This window comes from Alosa pseudoharengus, unplaced genomic scaffold (assembly GCF_046254945.1).
Source record: "Alosa pseudoharengus isolate Yale_2024_CS ecotype anadromous, Long Island Sound unplaced genomic scaffold, YU_APseudo_1.1 YU_APseudo_1.1_scf_17, whole genome shotgun sequence".
NCBI classification, from domain to species: domain Eukaryota; kingdom Metazoa; phylum Chordata; class Actinopteri; order Clupeiformes; family Clupeidae; genus Alosa; species Alosa pseudoharengus.
The window spans coordinates 24,207,467-24,226,981 of NW_027468640.1; the positions used below are offsets into that span (position 1 = coordinate 24,207,467).

The window sequence follows — 19,515 nt, forward strand, 5'->3', positions numbered from 1 at the left end:
AGATGAGTAGGCCTAACTTAAGGGAATTCATAACAGCAATAGAACAGTTTAAATCAAATGAATATGGAAGCATATCAAGTAGTATATGCAGTGTTTTGTTACCCAAGACTCATATAGGCTCATATTACAGCTCATATTACAATATGTGGAAATGGGCACACATGTGCTACTGCCCATTAGTCCTGTCCTGTGTCTTTATAAACCCCAATGTTTAAAGGCATAGGCCTACTTGCTATTTTAACATTTTGGGATATGAAATAAACCAACTCAAACGTGCAGTTGGGAAAACGGTTTATTAAAGAAAATGCGAATGTAGGCAAATTGTGATTAGGCCTACCTGTTTGTGGCTATGGTGGGTCACTTTAGACATACACTAATTTGGGTTTCCAAATTATTGTCGCACTGTGTATTTGACTATTTAAATATGTAGCATATTGATTTTAATGACTTTTAATTTTGCATTAAATGTGCGGCCAATGTGAACCTTTATTTTGAAAAGTGCACACAGTCGTTTTCCTGTTAGTGAAGTGACGTAAGAAAGAATGCAAATCTCACCCACCACCACCGCTCCCTGAGTGAGCGGTGTAGGCTACCGACGCTTCATGAAAGTCCACTAAATTAAGAATGTTATGTGATAGCTTACCAACGTGAACTTTGCTTTTCAAGATGCATCCCTTAATGGTCTCTATTCCCTCTTTTCGATTGGAGGACAATTCCGTGGAAAGAGGATATACGGTAAGAACATACGACCTTTGAATGAATTGCTCGGTTAAATACTAACGATACAGAATAATAAAAGGCTATAATCCCACAAATTTAGAAAATGTCTATTTGCAGAGAACAAAATTATACGCGTTAGGATATAACAAACGGCTTCATCTCTGAATATCCTGATATGTTTGTGGCATATGACGAGTTGGTATGGGGATCCTCCGTATATAGGATAGGCTATTTTGGGGTCAATATTGCAGCGACGAGCTGTTGGTTTTTAATATCACAACAGGTGATCTCTCGTGCAAAAATATGCCCGAAATCAGCTGATCAGCGTTCATGACTCCGTGTAATGTTGACTATCTTCATAGCCCATCGTTTAGTTGTGTCCATGATAAATGGTGGGTGGGCAAATGAAATCGTTACCACGGCATATAAAATGGAATAATGCCATTCCGTTATTGCTTTAATAAATAACACACCACTAGGTTATGTCGTGAAAATCGTTTATTGTAGCGAATGCTAGGCGGCGGTGGAACCAGGGGCACGCACAGTGATGGAATGTTTGCCTTTGTAGTGAATGGTAGGCTATTCTCTGAATGTTATCTTTGTCACTGATTCAGTTCCCTCTTGGATACAATTGTGTCATTGTGTTTTCTGCCTTATACACTACTGTCAGAGTGTCAACTGCCCTTGTCTCTGTAATTAGACATTTTAGGTAGCCTAGTGGCTGTTGCACCCTAGCCCTGGTTCAAGTTATTAGTTCGGGATCAATCAGTTATGTTCAGTTAATGTGGGATTAATGCAGGTGCTGAGAAGGGAAACCGATCAAAGCATTAGTATGACCTAGCCTAGGCTACTGAACAACTGGTTTCATACACTGACCACTAACCAATAGGTACTGTATGTTGAACCTTCAAAGTTCATTACCTTGAAGTGTAGGCCTACTTTGCTCTTGCAAAATATTTGGGTCACATTGTAGGCTACTTGGATAGTCCGCCCACAGACTATCTACATGTTCAGATCATCAACAAACAATCTGTTAACACTCTGTCAACCATAATTTATGGTTAAGGTTAATAATGGATTTAATAATGTTAATGTTTAGTAATTGGTCAACATCAATTTTAGATACTGAATTTGAATCTTTACAGATGATCTTTTATACCTCTGTGGGTGTAGGCTACTATCCAAGTGTTTCCCAGTGTAAGCATATTTTCCATGACCTGCATTGTCCAGATTGTCCAATGTATTTGCTTAATAGCCACAAATCTCGAAGGGTTTTCTTGATTTGGTCCTGTAGAAATGTCTGTATGTTGTTGAATGTATTGTGATCATAAGGACATAGTCTCTAAGTTATCTGAATACAACTGGCATTAATATAAGCATATTTAGTCCATGTAGAGGGAAGGATTTGCTCACCAAAATGAGTGATTAAACAAGAATATAGAATAGTCTGTGTTCATAGCAAGATGAGGGAAAAGACTCACAATGTGCAGGTTCACAGTGTAGCCATCTGACCAGCTCTGAACTTCTCTGTTTTAAAGGATAAGATTAAAGTTCAAGCATGTCAGCTAAAGTTGTAGTTGGTTTCGGACTGTGAGGCTGACTCAAGTAGAGACCTAAATATAATTTTTTGTTTTCGACCTTTCCTTTCAGAAGTCATTCTAAGTCTGTGAATGTACAATGACAGGCTTCTTGATGACCAGAAAAGGAAGTTGTAACTTCTCTTGTCCTTCTTGATGCTTATTCACATGTGTTCCGAAAAACAGAATGTTGGAAGGCTTTGGCTTTGGTTGAAAGTGCTGTACATTGTAAAGACGCATTTCTTCTGTAAATTTCAGCATTTATTTATTTGTTTGTTGATTTAAAGGTACTGTCCATGATTCTGACAAAAGGTTGTTACTCAAAAGCCAGCCAAATCGCACCAATTGAACCTGAAGCAACATGTTGCTAGAACAGTGTATGTGTAACCTGCGTTGGGTTGACAGCACGGCTCAGCCCTTCACTCACCCTCACCCAGACTCAAATCTGCAACTTACAGGACCTCGGATAGGGAGTTGAGCACGCTACCAAGTGAGCTAAACCCCCAGGGTGCTAGCTATCATCACTTACTAGCATGTCTCTTAAGGCGTCAGGAAGGAGGTTTACCTAACGTACATGTGCACAGCTACGTACCAGCTGGCTACCGTTACATATGGCATGGTCAGGAACACTTGTTTTCTTATTTACAGTGCCAAGGGGGCTGTTCAAATACCACTGTTTGAAGACACACACAGAACGGACAATAATGTAATGGAACATATGAACTTGAGAAGTAATTGTGCTGACCCACGGGGACCTGGGTTCGAGTTGGACCCGAGTCATTTCCCGAACCCACCCGTCTTTCTCCCACTTGCTTCATATCAGTGTCTTCACTGTCCTATATAATAAAGGACCAAAACTACTAACAAAGTATTGGATTAGAATTTGAGACTGCACATGCTGTATGTGATGGGATCTGGGGAAACCCATCACATGGTCAAAAATCCTTGATCGCTGCTCTCAACCCTGTCTCCTACATTTCACCAATTTAAGATTCTATCCTAGCAACATCCTGGATACCATCCTTGCGAAAATAATGTTGCTAGGATGGTATCAAAATCTTAAGTTGGTGAAATTTCATCATGTGATCATGCTATCCCAGATTCCATCACATATATAATTGTAAAATGCTAAATTGCAAAATGTCTTGGTTAAACAGATCCAGTAACTTGCATTTGTTAAACATTTTTAATGTAAATGATAATGCTCTTATCACCCTGAAATTATTTTCTGCCTTCAAGGTCTTCAAGATCGAGGTGTTGATGTGTGGCCGCCAGCACACTATTGAGAAACGCTACAGCGAATTCCACACCCTGCATAAAGCGGTAACTACAGAGATTCAGTTCCTTTTTTGCTAACACTTCAGGATGAGCAAAAGGAGTGCAATGTTAAAGCAACCCATATCAGGAAGATGAGTGGGCTGTGTGTTACATATAATAATAATAATGATAATAATAATATATAATATAATGTAAATATAAATCAGGTTTATTAGCCAAGTAAACTTGCATATACAAGGAATTTGTGCTCTGCATTTTACCCATCCAGCGATAGTATACAACACACCCACATACACAGTGTACACCCATTCAAACACACACATACACACACACACACACCCTCAGAGCAGTGAGCACACTAGGAGCACACATACACACCCGGAGCAGTGGGCAGCCCTTGATCCGGTGCCCAGGGAGCAATTGGGGGTTAGGTGCTTTGCTCAAGGGCACCTCATCCGTGGATATGGATGAGAGAGAGTGCTGTTCAGTCACTCCCCCCACCCACATTTTTCCTACCAGTCAGGGATCGAACCAGCCACCCTTCGGTCACAAGTCCGATTCCCTAACCATAATATATTATGATACTGTAGTTATTAGTTACATTTTCCTCAGTGTGCGTTTGGGAATGGGATACTTTGGAATGAAGTGAAGTAAAATGAGAGGTGGTGAGAGATTAGATATAAAGAGTAAAGATCTTAGAGCGGAGCCTTCTAAAATCTTTGATAAAGAGGGTCTTAAAACATTCGCTGAATGCTCTCCTTTCAGCTGAAGAAAATAACCAAAGTTCCGGAGATTCCCTCCAAACATGTGAGAAACTGGATCCCCAAAGTCCTGGAGCAGAGGAGACATGGGCTGGAGCTCTACCTCCAGGTAGACTCTCCTCACTGACGCAGTCCCACAATCCCCCACTCTTCATTACTTCCTGGATATTTATGTTACCACAGTCAGAGGTGGGAAAAGTCCAGCTTCAGAAAATAAAAGTCCAACCATGTATAGGCTCTATGCACGACTTCATTTTAGATTCGCTTGTACTGGCATATCAACTTCCAAAAACAATGGCAAATATGGCTTTTTTTCTATAGTCATTGTCTTCAGGACCTCGTCTCATGGTAATGTAGACCGACTTTGTGAAAATGTTGTGTGCTATTCCCTCCAGCAAACAGGAATAGGGTTTAAAATTTTCTTTTAACTGATGTTACTGAACTGGTTAGATAACTTTAGCCATGTTGTTCAATTAGAATTAGCCTACTATACTAAAATTGACAGGCTAGTAATATGTCATTTTCTGTCATAGCTTACTGTGTACAGTGTAAACAAGAAATTGATTGCCCAGTAGGAAGCAAATCCAAAATGGAGTCCTGCATAGAGTCCATTGGATCTACCTGTGCACTTTTCACCAATTAGCTGCTCTACCTGGCTGAAGAGTTGTGCTAATTAGAATCAGCTGGTTTAAGTGAATGGATGGCACAGATATGTGGTAGGATTTTTACTTTTTGAAGCTGGACTTCTCCTCTGACCACAGCATTTTATTTCTTATTTCTTGACCCACAAATAAATCTGTTTCAAACGTGAATCTCAATTTCAAGGACATCAGCCTTTTACTGTGTGTAGTGCAATTTAGTGTGACTTGTAAAACTGGCTGGTGTGTGTTGGTGACACCCTGTTGTTTGCCTGTTGTCAGAGCTCATTGCTATTTTATTACCTTGTTTTGTTTTGGCCAGAAAGATTTAGTTGGAAGTGAGGTGTCTGTTGTTTACATATAGAAGCAATGAGAAAAATGAAGCAGTGAGACTCTCCACCCTAGATATGGTTTCCTTCCTACTGAAACCTGCTGTTTTTGTCATTCTCTCGTAGACTATAATCACGGAAAATGAGGTTCTCCCCAAGATATTCCTGGATTTCCTCAACATCCGCCATTTTCCATCACTGCCAAAAACTGAGAGTTGTGGGTAAGGTTGTTAAATTGGTGTTCTTGAAACAAAAAGGAGGTCAGACTAAGAACTCAATGTGCTGGCCTTTGTGTGAATGTTTTGAACTACATTTTTCTCTATCTGTTGACCTGTAAACATTTGTATTTGTTATACGTGGTTTCTGCATGTTTTAACAGGTTCAATTTAAAATGTTTTAAGGTCTTTAAAAATCATTTTTCAGACTTATGAATGAATTTAATACAAGATTCACATCCTTACCTGCCAAAAATATTAAGTAAAATTAAGGAAAGAGGAAGAGTCTGATAATTACTAACAAAGTAGTAAATAAAGGCTGCAAAGTTTGGAACTGATAACTGATACAAACTGACCCAGTTTGTAGTTTTTTTCAACATCATGATATATATGTATTATTGAGACAAAGAACTACAACACCGAAAACTAGTCTATACTGTAAACTTTTAAGGCCTAAATTTCACATGATTAAATTCTAGACTTTAACCCTCATGTTATCCTTGGGGTCAATTTGACCCCAAACAACGTTTAACATCATAAAATATATGGTTCACTTTTTTTTTTTTGCTTCATGTTTTATTACTTTTCCTCAATTGAAGGGTACAACAGAGTTAGCATGAAATTTGTACAATAATTTGTTTTCAATGTCCTGTACAAATATTTTTCGTACAAACAGTTTGACCCCAGCTGTATGAAACATGGGCTACATGAATATTTGACACATTATGGATATTATTATTTGAATAGTATGGGAACATATTGTTATTATCATTATTACATACACAAGTACATATTACATATAAGTCCTTTTGGGAGGACTGTATAAGTCAAAAGGGGAAGCAACAGCAAGCCTTTGGGCTGCTGACACTGGATGGGCAATATTGCCAGCCAGGGTTCCAAGGTTCATAAAGGGGTGTAGGGGGGTGGGATTGTTTTGTAGGGCTTTTGATGGTGGTTATTACACTCTTGTTAAGTACCTGTCACAAAAAAACTGGGTAACAATATGAATTATAATCATTTTCTGAGGGTTTATTTAGCTGGGGTCAAATTGACCCCAAGGATCATGAGTGTCGGTAAGATTTGAGGATAACACAAGGGTTAAGACTTTGCGGAAATTATAAGGCTGTTTAATGTCTTTCCCTGTAGGTCTTTTGACACAGATTTAGAGGAGTCAAGGTAAGCAACGCTTTACCCACCACCACCCCCCTTCTACTACTAACCTATAAATGCAGTGTTGTTCACATGATCTAGTAACGCAACAGTGTTTTTCCAGACTTAAGACCAGTGTGGTGGCACTAAGTTAGTCTGTTGAAAGTCAGCTGTGTCATACTGCTTGCGACTGAACAGAAACCTGCTGACGGCTTTTCCTCTCTCTCCCCCAGCAAGCTGACTCATCAGCCCGCCCTTCTCTTCCTGAGGGACCCTTATGTGCTCCCAGATAACCACGGTAACGCACCCAACACTCATTTATGTGCATGGAGGAGGCGAAGGGCATTTATTGAGTGTTTTATATTCATCTCTGCCAATGGAGGAAGGAAACGGCATAGATATTCAATGTTTTATGTAGCTATTTCACATTCCCTGAGGTGTTCTGTGTGCAAAACTGTATTTAAGTAAGAGTGACTGTAAACTGTATGTAAGAGTGGCAAGTAATTCAAGGAGGTGCATAAAAAGGGGAGGAGCTCTCTTGAGAAAGGCATGCAAGCTCTAAAACATCTCTCTGATTGGCTGCTACGTTGTTTGTGACACTCCACATGCCATACCCTATGAAGGGGAAAGAATAGATCAGACTCATCACTGATAACCACATGTGCTGTTATGTCTGGCCAGCAGTGACATACAGTAGCTGTTGTGAAGTTTTCTGTTTATTAAGAGATTCTGAGTGCATGGTTTCTAAAAAATGTATAGAGATGTTAAAATATTTTTCGCTCAGGGAACTTGTCTTATCTTTACGAAGCCGCCTGATGTTGAAAGTGTGGGACATGCACAGTGTGATAAGATGGGCTGTGCAATTCTGTTTATCAGAGAGACAGTTGGCGCTAACTGCTCATCATTTTTCCCAGAACTGCCCACAGTTACTCAGTGATTACTGGAAGGCTTCTGAGCATTTTCATTTCAAAAACACACACACACACACAAAAAGTATCCAAACAAATGAGTCAACTTTTGTAGAACAAACACATGGGCGTGAACTTTACCCCTGGGATTACATTTTATCAATGTTGGTCATTTCAAATGACTCATAGCACTAAATGCTTCCAGCGCTAACCTAGTAAAGCTATTGATTTTAACAGTACCGGTAACTGGTGTGTTTTGGATTTTATGGGGGGCTTTTTATGCCTTTAATTAGACAGGACCGTAGAGAGAGCGACAGGAAGCGAGTGGGAAAGAGAGGGGGGTGGGAAAAGGAAATGACCCGGGTCGGACTCAAACCTGAATATGGTATAGACATCTGAAGTTCGCCTACAAAAAAGCTGCCATCTTTGAGATCTGGTATCTTGCGATTTTTCTTATGGGAAAATAAAATGGGGATTTTTAATTATCGCACCTGTTAAACACCCGTGGGGACGAAGAAGTCTGAAATGCAGACATTTTGCTCAACACACTTTTGTCCTCTGCCTTCGAGTGGGTACTGTGATCTTCGGTAGGTTAAGACGGCAAACTGAGATTTTTGCTACCCCAGAGCTAACTTGCAATGCAACTTGCCATAGGTACTTAGCTTCAATTAACACCCAGATCTCTATATATGGGCAAAGATGGCAGGTTTGGTTCTTTTTTGTAGGCGAACTTCAGAGGTCTATAATGGGCGCTCTAACCAGTTGTGCCACAGTGCCCCCCATGTTTTACATTTTATCTGCAATTGCCTTTGCAAACTGTTCGTCAAAATGAAATGCGGACTTCCGTAAAAAAACTTTACATTGATCCCTTTCCATGTCTTGTCCTTTCACAGACACATTTCCTAATGTGGTCACTGAAGGAGTGATCCATGGAATGTTCTACCCTGACCTCCAGCCGAGGTAGAATGGAGACTGAAGGACTCCAGAGGCCCTCTGTGAGGAGAAAGTACACACTAATGCTGACCTCTACTTAAGATCTCACTAACATGTTAGAGAGACATATGGATACAGATTGGAACGGCTGTCCTCTCCTAAACTGGCCTTCACAAATCGACTGACCTTAAGTTAGTACTATGTATGTATGTATGTATGTATGTATGTATGTAATTATATATATTTCACAGCCTACACAGTACCTCGAAACCAATTGTGACATGGGCAGAAACAGTGGAAGTGCTGAAATGTGAATGCTTAAAAAGTGTTTCATGTAGGCTGTGAAGTGTATCAATAAGTGTTTCTTTTCATGTTTACTAAATTCTCACTTTAGTTATGATCTATTTATATGAAGTACTGCATGCCCCTCGGAAATGGGGTACGATATGCCTTGGATGACAAAGGGATACCTGACCATACAAGAAGTCTAAATGTACTGTACGTGTGTACTGAAGGAATGAGGGAATTCTTCACCCATTAATGAAACCTAAATACACTAATAGGTGTGAAAGCTGTGTGATTGGGTAATCTCACTGCTTGGTGAAGACAGTGTGATGCCGATTCAGTTACTGAAGGACAGGAGTTGACATTGCATTCATTGGTTCATATAGTTCATTTTCCTACAGTTGACTTCTGTGCACATCGTGATCACAAACTCCCTTAATTTCAAGGGTGTTAAAGGAACTAAACTTTGTCATGGTAAACTCTGATGCATTGTTTAAATGAAATGACAGATGAACAGTGACAAAGACTTTTTTATATTCTCTATGTACAGCTGCATTCAGCACCGACACCTACATTTAGATGGAATGGTAGATTTGCACTCCACTCTGAGCCAGTTCACTACAAATTCTATTTTCGGTTTGATTTGTTTTGTTTTATTTGTTTGTTGTTTATTAACAAAAAGGCCCTAAATCATGACTTTGTACTTCTGTGTGTGTGTCTAGCCATCTAGAAGTCTTGGTGATTGGTGCTGCTCACCCAGTTGAGTCTGACTGAAGCACTTTAACCTTGTCACAGTGAACGATCACATGTGCTGTATAGTGAATACCATGATAATTTCACAGCAATAAAATCTATTCACATACTTATTGATGGTGCTTCCCCCTCATTGTGTAACTGGATGATTTGCAAGCCTTTAACCAATTCACAACCAATTTTTTTCAAATTTGTTTTAGTGGCAAATGTGTGGTTTGAGTAGTCAGAATACCTGGGGGTAAAGTAAAGCCTGCAAAAATACATAAACACTAGAGATGATGAAAATATGAAGAGGCTTATTTTCTGATCCACACAGGAATGTTGCTAAGGAAATATTAGTGCTTGGTAGTGACAGTAGAAATACAAATTATGACAGAGTGCAAGTAATGTTTGTTCCTTTGCTTTAATCTTAGCAATAAATCATCCCTCTAATATCTTTGTTAAAATGTCACATTAATGCAATGTCCACTGTCTAGACTTTCAATGAAAAGACAAACATGGGTCCATAAAAATCAACAGTGTCTGTTGACAATCCTTTCCAGGCAAAGACTACTCGAATAGTGCAAGTCTGACGCTGAACCAGTTCATATTCTGCTTGATCGTAACTTTTTTAACAGTTCAATGACCTTCTGGAATGCTTACGTTTACAGGACTACACATGGAACTGCTCTAGATTACTTGCATGTTATCCAAATCTGAACAGTATTTGTTGTGATATGGTCAAACCCATAAATGTTTACATGTTTTACAGTTTCTTACCGCACCCAGACACAGACTGAGGGTCTTCCTCTTTTCATATCTTCCATGATTAAAGGCAGGTAAAAGGCCTCATGATGACTGACCATACTGTCCAGCTCATGTTCTTTTATGGATGCACAGCATATCATTTAGGGAAAAAACATCTAAAACTTCAGCTTTCTGTAACGCGTTCCATCTCAAACAAAAAATCTTTATGCATCACATTATTACAAGTCACCCATAAAAAAATAATTACAAACAAGCTTCTTGGAAAAACAAAAAATCTCCCATCAAACCTTTCGGAATGTTCCAAATGCCTCACTCCCACGACCAGTCCGTAACAGCCAAAGTCAGTAACACTGATCTGCTCAAACAAAGTTCTGTTTGGACCTCGGGGCTTAGAGTTCGTCGTGACCCACCTCGGCCTTTAAGTTCTCCTCATGACTGGCCTGGGCCTCTGGCTCTTTCATGTTGGCGTATGCTACCTCTCTCTGGAGCTGCTCCAACGGAGGGAGCCCAAAGGCCAGGTTGCGCAAGGCAATCGCTGTCATCAGGAACCTGACAATGCACACCAGAACCAGAGTCAACCGAGAGGAATTAAGGTACACATTGCTGTTAGTTTATCTGCAAATATACATTCTTAAGCCTGAACAGATGTCCCCCCCACACTCACCCACGTCGCAGCATGTAGAATTTTTTCACGGCGAACCGATTCAGCCTCTCTATGACGTTGGCCTCGCGTCGCTTTCTTACTTCCTTCATCCGGCGCTGTCGTTTCAGGAACAACTGGACGATGGGGTCAGTGGCGTTGACCTCTGCGAGGCCGTCCTCGTTGTCAATCGTGAGGGGCTGAAGCTCCGGCGGCAGAGGCTCTGTCTCTGCGTGATGGAAGGTAGCGAGCAGCCGAGTGTTACCATAGCACTGTGTGAGTGTGTATGCATGCTGCAGTGAGGTTAATGTGTGTGTGTGTGTGTGTGTATATACTGAAATAAGGCTAGGGTGTGTGTGTGTGTGTGTGTGTGTGTGGTTGAGAGGGTATTTCAGTAGGTTACTGGTCATTTCAGACTCACCAGTCCCATTGCGAATGCGCTCCTGCAGCTCAGAGAGCTTGGTGAAGTTCTGCTGCAGAGCGGTCTCCGTGGTGTTTACATAGATGTACATGTAGCAGGACGGACCCTCAGACACAGTGTGAACCTTATGGTAGGCTCCCGCTGGAAGCTGCTCACACACACACACACACACACACACACACACACACACACACACACACACACAATGCTGATTTTCATTTAATTTCCATAAAATACAATGGCACAGATCCACAGCATGTGGTCATAGTGTATTTGCATTTTGAGGGCAGCATGGGCGGCAGTACCTTCATCTGTTCGCCCGGCTGCAGAGTGTAGTTCTTCTTTTCATCCAGAATCTCCACATTCACCTGGCCCTGCAGCACCTGCACCGAGGTGTTGCCCAGATCCTCACTGACATAGTTCTCCAGATGTAAGCCTGTCAAATTAACCCACATTCACCAACATTACAAATTAACAAGCAGTTGCCAGGAAATAGAGGGAGTCGATTGAACTTGATTGATGGATGATCTGGAAGTAGCTGAAATTGACAAACCCAAAATTGGTACGATTTGCTGTGAACTTGAGAATATGCGCAGTCTGGAAGATTTAATCTCAGATTATCAGGCACAATGCTTCACAAGCAGGGGAGTGGAGACTCACCGGGGAAGTCAGCAATGAAGACAATCTCTGTCTGATTATCGAGGGTGTCTTCGATGTCCAGAAACTTCTTCCTCCAAGGCGACAGGTCCACCAGTAGAGGCATAAGCCAAGGGTTTGGCTTAAATGGTGACCAGTCAGCTTTCACTATATCAACACGAGGATCAAAAATCCTGCAGATTTACATGAGAAAGGTCACTAGTAAATCTTATTTGTCTTTGTCTGTCAGATAAGAATATGGTATCAAGCAACATGACTTAACAACGACTTTATAAATGAGTAAGTTGTTACTTTATCAACTTGTAATTGGACAAAAATCCCATTTTCTTAATTTGACAGACAAGCGTCAGCTATTGCAAAGGAATAACACCTAAAATTCTTCAGTGAGTGAGCTGTCTTCAGAGTTCATACCTCTGCTGGAAGCGCTCATTGATGGACACCCAGATGTCAAAGTAGATCTCTGGTTCAGAGATGTTGTAGTGTGGGAGTTGATGGTAGAGGCAGGTGGCGTATTGCTTCAGCATGTCCCCATGGTCCTTCCAGCGCTTGCTGTGAGTGAACACCTTGAGAAACGTACAGTAAAACGTTTTAAAACATTTAACGCTTTATTCAACTTAAGATCTGTAATAAAATCACATGCATAGATTTAGTAGCTACATAAACATTGGACAGAGAGTGTCTTTGTATGCACACACACACACACACACACACACACACACACACACACACACACACACACACACACACACACGCACGCACACACTCACCCCTGGGTTAAGGTATCCAACGTCCCCCGTGATTCCATTTCGATAAGTGATCTTAACATGCTGGTGGGATCGTGAATGAACCATCATGTCCCATGAGTATCCATACAGTCCATTGGTCCAGTTGTTGTAGCCCTGAGTATAAAAAGGTGGAAATCTGTGTCAATTTCACTCCGAGCACAGGCTAACAGAGACTAACTTCTAACAGGCAGGCTACACTAGACACATAGCTGAAGCACTCCATTCGTGGAGCATAAAAAAAAGAAAAACTTTATAAGACGGTCTAATTTTTGCAATTGTACGCACTGCTATCACGTCTTCTGTAGCCAGTTCCATTGATTATAGTGGAAGCTAATTGTAGCAGCATACACCCAGCAAACGGAATGCTTCAGTTACATGTCTGGAGAAGCCTGCTGGTAAGTGAGAGGAATACCCCTTAATTGTACAAAACTAAGGTTTAAGTCTGAAGGCTTCAGCACATGATGGCAATACACTGGCTACGGGTGGGGCTAGATGACTAATCATTCTCTTCAACAGATTGAGGAGATTAATCTCCAGCTGCCTGTAAAGGTTTCAAGCACACTAAACTGAATAAGTGTACCTAGCGTCCTCAAAACAGTCGTAATATTTTTGCTTGGTTCAAAACATACTAATTTGCACATTCGTTTTTTCACACCTCTGAATCAGCCAGAGGATTACCACAGGGAATTTGTTCTGTTCTGTGACATATGAGGATAATTTAGAAGTACTACAGCCTTAGCGCAATGTTCTCATAAGGAACATAATAACAGATTGGCAGGTTGGCCTGTTAGGCTGATACAAATGAACATTTCACACAAACATTTCCAGTCGGCTAGTGGCCATGTTTACTTTGCCTAAGCAAATACTGTCCATGAAGAGAATAAAATATGTACTTTTTGCTTGGCGAAAAGTGTAACACGCAAACTGAGGAAAAACACTTCATTTTGATTGTCCATGCTTTTGCTCACAACCTTCTATGAAAGACCCAGGGACAAAGTTCAAGGTCAACGTAAGGACCTAAGAAAAGTAAATGTAACGCCAAATGTTCTTTTGTGAGGTGCTGACCACTGGTAGAAAGTTGAATGGTAGAAAAGTACCGCACACTCTGGCTCCATATGAGAGGTTTTAATAGACAAAGACTTTTCAGCCTGTAAGGCAAAATCTGATGAAGGCCTTATGGGCCGAAACATCTTTGTCTATTAAAACCTCACTCTCATATGGAGCCAGCGTGTGCGGTATTTTTCTACCATTTAAAGTAAGGATCCAGTCATGGTAGGGGCTCTGATGCGGTTTAGGTAGAGGAAGGTAAAGGAAGAGGTTATGGATAGTTGAATTTGTTGACTGGTAATTCGGGGTGATTGTCAGGTATTTGATAATTAATAGAAAATTTACTGACCAAGCTCAAGCAGGTAACATTACAACCTTGCAAGTCTCAACACACGTAACAAATGCACCCCCAGTTTGGTGACGTGTATTGTGATCTTTAGAGAGCGGTTTGGTTCTTCAGTTCTGCGACATCCTGTTACCTGTGTGATGAAGTGAGAATAGGGCAGGCAGATCTGCTCTATGATATAAACGATGGTGAAGATGGTGAAGAGCTTGTGCTTTAGTCCAGGGCTGGAGGGTCTGGAGGGGGCTTTGGCGCCCTCCTGTGGGGGTGCAGACGCTGGCGGTGGGCTGGGGTAGACGCACGAGGAACTGGTCTGGGACGGAGGTGATGTGATAGGCAGTATCGGCTGTAGGAACTCTGGGAAGTGGCCGAAGAAACGCCTCGGCCAGTCAGGGTAGCAGAACAGGGGGCTAGTGGCCAACATGGTGTAGGCAAACATACCTGCAAACAATCAGAGTCCACGTCAGTCTTATCGATCATGTGAATCAGTGTCACAGGCTAACAGCCAAAATACTGCACATCTGTCTGCAGGTTACATTACTATGTACATTACATTAACATGTATCTCTGCTATGTAGCTGTACTTCATTAATGATGTTTTGGGCTGTTTGTGTTCCACTTCATATATATGTGTGTGTGTGTGTGTGTGTGTGTGTGTGTGTGTGTGTGTGTGTGTGAAGAGTTCAGATGCAATCCCCTCTAAATCTGTCTGACCACTTTTCTTTTAAATGAGCATTTTTTTTTTATCATGCTGCTATAGGTTTTGCCTACAAATTCATATTGCAGACCAGGAAGAGAATGGTATTTAGCAGGTTTTGAAGCTAAATTATTTGATTACGTATACTGTGTGTAGAGAGTATTCACTCACCATTGTTATCTCATTTTTGACAGAGGTGGTGTTTAGAGGGTTTTGCATCTGAACTCTTCATATATATATATAGAAATAATATATAGAAATATATATATATTTTTTTTTTTTTTTTTTTCCCTCACCAATGCTGAAGAGCTGCGAGTTCATGCAGTGAAAATAAGAGACAAAGAAGAATGCATAGGGACGCGTGAAGTCAAAAAATAGCAGGTAGCCAGCTGTGAGGTCCAGTATCAAGCCACCTCCATGAATCACCAGCAGACTGACCAGTTCGACCGGGAGTATAAACCTGTGAACAGATACAAGCAGTTACATACGTGGAGTCGTACTGGATGGTGCAACACTACACTGGGGGATTCTGAGTGCATTTCGTTTTGCACTTTAACCCCAAAACACACAGTGAATCACTCACTCGGTCTTGTTCTCCCTTTCTATACTCTATACTCTGGTTTACACAACCCACACTTCATGACCAGACAGACAGTACTCATTAAGTGATGACAATTCTACCGTTATAACCTTGATGAAGGCTGTGTGCCGAAACGCTGGTCATTAATAAATATATTAAGAGATCAGCGTGGGCAGCTACTCTATTTCTAATTTGATAATCTCCTCCTGGTCTTCCATGCTTTTTCAATTCTACTGTTATGCCATGTAAATGTGTCATTGCCCTAACACATTTAAACAAAAGCTTTTCAGTGAGACCCAGATCTAAAAGTACCATATAAAATCTTTGCAGCCAGTAGATTTTGATGTATGCTTGGAATTTTTGTGTTGGTGTGGTGCAGCCGGCTTGCGCTGACCAGACGGTTTATATTTAGCTAAAACGTCCTGTTCCTTTGAGCTGCACTCCATCAAGTTCAGACATGTTTGTTGGTTGGCCTTCCAATTGCTTTGTGGTAATAACTACAATGATCTTCTTTCGCCAATCCCTCGGGTCTGGTTCTTTCTCTTTGTTAGATTGTTAGACAACATGGACCTCTCTCTTTTCCTCTCTGTGCTCAACCAACTTAGTTTTTCATCCGATTCTCTACACGACCACTTCAGATTAAATTAAATGGGTATTCTTTTAAATCATGCCAACACATTTCCCTCATAAATTCATGTGTGCCTCAGATTTTCTTTAAAACATTTTTCAACTTTTTTGATCCCTAAACTGAAGAGGACCAGAGGAACACACAGTATTTTACCCTAGCGGCACTCCTTGCAAATTGTTGGAGGAAATGAAATGGGCTCCCTTACTTGAAAGGGTCAAAGAGCCAGTGGTGAGCAAGGTATCCCATGGAGTATCCCTCCACCCAGTCTGCATCAAGCTTCTTAACTCCAGCAATGAAGTATACTAGGAATATCTGAGAGAAAAAAAATAAATGCAACTGAGGTCTAATGGATTGAGCTAGATTAATTGCTATTTGAGATAGAATTTAGCTGGACACCAGACAGACCTGGGTTCTAAGGAGTGTGTAGTTCCACAGTGGAACATCAGCATTCCTCTTCTTTGAATTAAACAGTCCATCAATTGACCTGCAGTGATATAAATGAAAATGTGCTATACATGTTTGATATAAATAATAATTTGCATCAACCTTCATTCTGTCTCTCACCAGTATCTGTTAGCATCCATGAGAGTGAACTGGAAGCCAATTAGGCCGTAGAGGTAGGAGTGGTTGTTCCAGGCAGTCTTGTCAAGGAAGAAGATGTACCAGTAGGTGGATATGAACATGAGGCACGAAAGGCGATAGAAACATCCAAGCATGATGCCAATCGCTCCTGTACATACACATACATGCAGGAACATAGACATATATCACATTCCCTCAGGAATAAACAAAACAGAAACTTGGTTAATTCTTGGAGAATCTGAATAGAATATTTATTTAGTCATAATTATTGAGTTTGCTCCGACGAGTCATTCAGTGATGATATGGTACAGTGACACCTGTTTTTGAATCTTTACACGGGTACCACTAGCAGAACCTGTTCTGTGAGTAATGGTGCATAGCAGCAGAGCATTGTCCATTCACACTTCCAGTGTACTTCAATAGTAGTTGAGTAGTTGAAGTTAACTAATATTTAGCAGCCACTTTTATCCAAAGTGGCACAGACTTTGGGCAAGGGTTTGGGAATCAAACTCGGGTCGACCAACTGTCAGTCTGTGACACTCCCGCTGTTCCACCACACTGGCTCAAGTAATTGCTGCTGTAAATAAAAAAATGTATGTCTAGGGTATCACTAACCTATTAGCATGATCACGTAGACCAAGTACATCCAGTCAAGGGGAAGAGGCTTGAGAAAGTTGAACAGGGGAAAGCGGCACACTGGAGCCCCATCCAGGAACCTGTAGTCCAGGTGACTCAGGCCTCGCTCCTGCGTGATGTCAACAGCCATCAGCATCCCTGGGAACCATAAAAGCATGAGATGATGTACCGGTATACAGATTGAATAGTAAGATGTTTCGCTGTTTAGCCAATGAACTTGGCTAAACAAATTATGTAGATGTAGGTTTTTTTTTGTGACATTCCAGTATGTCTATATGATATTATGTGTACAAAAAGCAGGCCATACAATGACTTCCTCTCAAACCACTAGATGGCCAAATTTAGCTTTAGTGTGTGTTCCAAAGCTTAAACCTGCAAAATGATGATTCTTCTTGACTTTTAAATACTTGACAAACAAGTGCTATTGGAAAGGTACACAACAAGAACAATGACCAGTTATCACCAAAGTTTTGATAACAACACGACAACATGATCAGTGTGTTTCACAAGGGATAAAGACCAGACATTCCAGGGTCCCCCATAACATTCCTTCCAAGTCCACCCCCAGGCACATGTCTGTTGCCATTAAAGCAGTCTAAGCACAACTGCAGGAAAAGGTTGTCAGAGCCTGGCCTGCAATTACATGGATGTGTTGCAAGGAGTGGGAAAATATGTTCTCTCTAAATCTCTTTCTGCTAACTTACCAAACAAGAAGCGGAAGATTCCGAGGGAGGCTGGGTCGGTGGGCCGATTCAAGAGACACACAAATCGTTGCCAGGAGGACAGGTCCTCTTTATCAAAGCCAAATAGCCTCTTCATTCTGCTTTCAGTTGGGCTATCAGCTGAGCTCTTGTTAGCTGCAGTCTGTGCGCTCTCATCGCTGCCACCTTGACTTGAGGATGGCTCTACGAGTGGGGCACCTGAAAGGACAATGCAGTTCAAAAGCTGCAGGCTAGATCCAGTTGAATATGGCATTACATTTTAAATCAATGTATTACAAATGCTTTATGCGTAATAACGCCGTTGCATTGTAATCTAATTCAAAGATCACTCTGAGACAATGCATTCATTCATTCTAGGTTCACCAGGTAGCAGCTACAGCAAGAGAGGTTAGTGAACTCTGTTGCCCCTCCAAGAGTGTAGGAAACGGATTTGTATCTCAGCTCAAAGAAGGCTACTTTTATGATGATTACATCACTGTTTTGCTCACAAGAACCGCAAATCTTTCATTACTATGTACACAACATTTTCTCATGTAGGCTAATGTGTTGTGCATTTGTTATGCTCCTACCGGCTGCCACGTCTAATCCCCCTGCCTCCATGCTTCTCACTCGAAGGTGGACCAGGTGCAGGAAAGGAATACCACAGTGGTACCAAGAGTCCGGTCCAGAAAGTTCCAGGCGAATTTAGCCTACTCTAGGGATGAGTGGAATCTGATTTCCAACACGTACACATTTGGGGATGTGTCATAACAAGGCGACTGCTTATACAACCGAGGGCGTGGGTGGAGAGAGAGAACGGTGGAGAGAACGACAACAAAAAAGAATATAATAAAATAAAAGTCCTCGACAACAAAACCATCATACTATGCGTCTTATCTGAAATATTTTAAAATAGGATTAATATTTTCAGTATACAATATGTTAAACTAGGTGTAAACTCGAAATTAATTCACTGAATTGCAATAAGAAGATAAACATTCACCAGGACGGACACCCTTACTTTTGGGATCAGGCGCAGCTGATTTGTCATAATAAAAGTCCTTCCCGATTCAGCCAAATTCCAAAATAATATTTGGTTTTGTTATACAGTGAAAGTGAAAGGTCTACACTTCTAAATGAAACAACACACTAACAGAATTGACGGTAAACCTAAGCAATTGTTCTGATCTCTGTGATAAAAAGCCAGTTTAAAACATTATTTTTGCATTGAAGAGAATTTGTAGCCTACATATTTGTTTATTTTTTAGTCCCCTGGCATACAACTTGTATATTTAAGGCATATATTAGCCTATACTTGCTTGATAAAATTCATACATACATAAATGGTTATGGTTATGGTTATGGATTTAGCAGACGCCTTTGTCCAAAGCGACACATAAATACAAAGCAACATAATAATATTTAAAATTGAACAGGGAACAGATTAGAATGTATGTCAAATATAATAAGGAGAATAGTTATAATACACAATAATATCAATTCAA

General features: G+C 40.9%; 2 protein-coding genes across 5 annotated transcripts; one reads left to right on the top strand and one right to left on the bottom strand.

The window, feature by feature from the left end:
* The first annotated feature begins 552 nt into the window (after window positions 1-552).
* snx24 (sorting nexin 24) lies at window positions 553-9,659 on the top strand. Of its 4 annotated transcripts, XM_076289023.1 has the most exons (9): window positions 580-735; window positions 2,371-2,572; window positions 2,610-3,003; window positions 3,537-3,620; window positions 4,341-4,445; window positions 5,430-5,524; window positions 6,665-6,694; window positions 6,901-6,965; window positions 8,469-9,659. In XM_076289023.1, exons 3-9 carry the CDS (start codon window positions 2,872-2,874, stop codon window positions 8,537-8,539), a joined length of 582 nt encoding a protein of 193 aa, XP_076145138.1. In that variant the 5' UTR covers window positions 580-735; window positions 2,371-2,572; window positions 2,610-2,871; the 3' UTR covers window positions 8,540-9,659. The 4 variants fall into 4 exon arrangements, with proteins under 4 accessions (XP_076145140.1, XP_076145138.1, XP_076145139.1 ...); XM_076289024.1 differs by lacking the exon at window positions 2,610-3,003 and having other exon boundaries at window positions 583-735; window positions 2,371-2,525; XM_076289026.1 differs by lacking the exons at window positions 2,371-2,572; window positions 2,610-3,003 and adding an exon at window positions 1,866-1,915 and having other exon boundaries at window positions 611-735.
* Window positions 9,660-9,930: 271 nt separating this feature from the next.
* ggcx (gamma-glutamyl carboxylase) lies at window positions 9,931-18,814 on the bottom strand. The gene is made up of 15 exons (XM_076289022.1): window positions 18,601-18,814; window positions 18,014-18,229; window positions 17,289-17,447; window positions 16,656-16,821; window positions 16,497-16,575; window positions 16,297-16,403; window positions 15,180-15,343; window positions 14,323-14,627; window positions 12,779-12,910; window positions 12,423-12,574; window positions 12,015-12,184; window positions 11,660-11,790; window positions 11,355-11,502; window positions 10,958-11,162; window positions 9,931-10,842 (listed from the first exon to the last, which is right to left on the bottom strand). Exons 1-15 carry the CDS (start codon window positions 18,629-18,631, stop codon window positions 10,683-10,685), a joined length of 2,325 nt encoding a protein of 774 aa, XP_076145137.1. The 5' UTR covers window positions 18,632-18,814; the 3' UTR covers window positions 9,931-10,682.
* Between the last annotated feature and the right edge of the window lie 701 nt (window positions 18,815-19,515).